Source organism: Epinephelus moara, chromosome 18 (assembly GCF_006386435.1).
Source record: "Epinephelus moara isolate mb chromosome 18, YSFRI_EMoa_1.0, whole genome shotgun sequence".
Lineage (NCBI taxonomy): Eukaryota > Metazoa > Chordata > Actinopteri > Perciformes > Serranidae > Epinephelus > Epinephelus moara.
This window is the reverse complement of record NC_065523.1, coordinates 34,611,371-34,614,512: the sequence shown is the minus strand read 5'-3', so window position 1 is coordinate 34,614,512 and position 3,142 is coordinate 34,611,371. Positions and strand designations below refer to the sequence as shown.

Here is a 3,142-nt window from a genome sequence, read left to right as displayed (position 1 = left end):
AAAGATGACAGATGCTGAATATATACTCCCTATCTGATGCTGTGGCTGTTTGTGGCTGAGAGGGATGTGAACTTATTAGATTGCAGCTGTGTTAATCAAATCAGGTTGGGTTTCCATTACGCGTGCCAAACGTGCCAAACGGTGCCAGTCCCCTTTGATCTGACATCAGATGAGATGGGACAGTCGATATAGAGATACAGTTATCGTCTCCTCAGCTGTAAAACGCTCACTCTTTCCAGTTGGTCCGCCATCTAACTAGCTCTCCGCCGTGCGCTCCAATCGCGCCTCTATTAAAGGGAATGAGAGGTGACACTCTGACTGGCTTACTGAATGATACGCCCAAAACACACCCATGACTAATTCACAGAGTAAGTCCAACCCTTTTAGACTCTCCACCATGGCGCACAGTCTGAAAACGCGCTGTCTAACTAGCAAGTGACTGGGACACGCCCATGCGCCGCACACCTGGCGCTTTGCGCTTTAGACCATCTAAATAGGGCCCTAAGATTGGAGGAAAAAACACCCCGGCTGCTTGTATTTCTTTCAACCAATCACAATCGTTCTTGGCAATGCCACAGCAACGGTGCGCTTGCAACAAATATTGCCGGGGAGAAACAGGTTTTGGTGTAACACGCCCACAAAAATATCACCTACAGGACGCGAACCATGGCAGAAAAATGGCTACATCCCTGCAAGATCAAACACCGCAAAAGTTAGTAAAGGACGTTTGTCGACTATGACAACCGGAGGTGGTAGGGCGGGACTTCAGCGGGTGGCTCGTTCCGCCCAATGAGAGGCTGATCTATGCAGCGAACTTCCGCCTACTCAGACTAGCAGCGACCTGATGGTAGTAGTTGGAAGGATGGGTGCAGGGGGTGGGGTCCTGTGTGATGGCGGTGAATTTGAAGCATTCTCTGGCACAAGAATTTCCTTTGGGATAAATAAAGTTTTATTGAACTGAACTGAATTAAGCAAGTCCAGCAAAAGCTGCATGTAGTAGCTACAGCTTGCAAAAAAGGATTTGAATATGAACACCTGTCCATGCATGTGCGTCCTTGTGGAGTATTTTTTATAGTGTTCCTAGTGGCGAAAAACTCCATGGTTCCTTTAATAACAGGTGTAAATGGGCCTTAGTCTTTACATCTGAACCTAGTTTCAAAATCAAGACTGTTCTCCACAGCCTGCCTGAGACACGCAGCTGAAGCTCACATAAAAAGTCACTCTAATGAGCGGTGTATTTATACTTGTCTTGCAGACACACAAGTCTTAGTGCTTGGGTCAAGTTTAAGGTCAACTTTGGTGTTTAACTGTCATTTTAAGAGGAGCACTTCACTATAATAAGCTATGTATACAGTACTTTTCACTAGTTTGAGAGTCTGTGTGTGTGTTTAACCATGCTCACCCATGAGTGTGTGTGTGTGTGCGTGCATTTGGAAGACAGCACTTGCTGTTTATAATGAGGTAATGGGACAGGAGACGTAGTATGTCTGAAATGTAAACTCTAGCAGCAGCTCGCAGCTCTACACATGCTGGAAAAACCACAGCAGCCAAACACCCTCTCTCCCCCTCTGCTTCTTTGTATCAGGTAAATGCAGAGAAAACAGCCTCCAGTCATGTTCAACAGACACATGGAATCAAATGGGAGCATGCATTGGAGTATATCCCTGAGTTGTGGCAACTTTAACCACACATGTCCTTGCATGAGTAACAGCAGTTTCACTGTGAGTGTAAAACCTCCACTTACCATCCTTCCTGTCTCTGACTGGCAGCAGGTTGGGGGCAGGCTGCAGGGAGAGCTCTTGAAGCTCATTGGCCGCAGCTTCAGTCTGAGGGCTGAGGATGAAGGCACCTGCATTTGGTCTTTCTCCAAACTTGGTCTCCATGGTTACCAGGGATTCAGAGTGGGGCTCGCAGGCAGGCCTAGGAAGCGAAGAGGCACATGAACACACACTTGGAATGGTGAGATTCAGAGACACACGCACCACAAACACCCACAAATACGCTCTCTCTGTATCCGTCCCTCCATACGCCGCTGTTCTGCACCTGTCACACACACCACCTTCTATCTGTCTCTCCAACTCTCTCTCTCCATCTGAGAGACTCATTTGTAGTTACATGAGCCTGTAGTTAACAGTGAAGACATCACAGAGGTAACAGACACCCAGCGCTGACAATGGCTCGGCCACTTGGGTTGTTATGGCAACTCACCATACAGTGGGAGAGTTGCTGGAAAGGTGGGGCGTGTAAAAAACAACATGACAACACATTACATAATCAGCCTCTGGCTACTCTGACCAAACACACACACACAAAAGAAGTGTAAGAGGCCTGAGCTACACTGAGTCAGCTCTAATTTACTGAACAACATTTAGACAGTATCTAAAATAATAACCTCAGTGTTCCCCCTATATTTGCATACAGGCCCCAGTGAGCCTCCAGGCCAACAGCAACCCCTGCCAGGCCAATAAAAATATTTTTAATGCCAAAAATAACACTGAATATGTATTCCAGGCTGCTGTGAGTTCATAAATGAGGCAAGTGTCTGTGGTTGGTTCACACGTCTGTAATAACAGCAGAACAGTGTGTGATGTAAAGTGTTAAACTCAGTTGAACAGGTGACGTGAGGATAACGTTATCAGCTAACAGATTCTGAGTTTTTGAGTTTGCTGCTGAGCGAGACAATTAGGATATTTGGCTCAAACAAAATGGAGTTCGGCCCTGTGAAGTTTGCTGGAAGCCCCAGTGGTGCTCTGTAGTGTTCTATGTGTGCAGCAGACTGTGTTTGAAAACGCAGCTTTGGAATTTTGCTCCTGATGTTCAACACCACTGTTTTAAACCAAGGAAATAACAGGAGAAGCAGGTGAACCAGCTTTGAAAGTTAAAGTGAGTCGAGTGGCCAGGCCAACACATTTGAACTTAAAGGGATAGTGCACCCAAACATGAAAATTCAGCCATTATCTACTCACCCTCATGCAGAGGGAGGCTCTGGTGAAGTTTTAGAGTCCTCACATCCCTTGCGGAGATCGGCGAGGGGAGCGGCTAGCACACCTAATGGCAGATGGCGCCCCAGACTAACGTCCAAGAACACAAAATTGAATCCACAAAGTATCTCCATACTGCTCATCCGTAGTGATCCAAGTGT

General features: G+C 46.7%; 1 protein-coding gene across 1 annotated transcript in view; it reads right to left on the bottom strand.

Annotated features, from left to right (window-relative positions):
* The window catches only part of LOC126405462 (myocardin-related transcription factor A-like), a 73,391-nt gene that overhangs the window by 66,504 nt on the left and 3,745 nt on the right, over positions 1–3,142 (bottom strand). The window contains exon 4 of the mRNA XM_050069206.1: positions 1,745–1,920. Within this exon, the coding sequence (XP_049925163.1) occupies positions 1,745–1,883 (139 nt within the window). The 5' untranslated portion in view covers positions 1,884–1,920. The remainder of the gene's footprint in view (positions 1–1,744; positions 1,921–3,142) is intronic.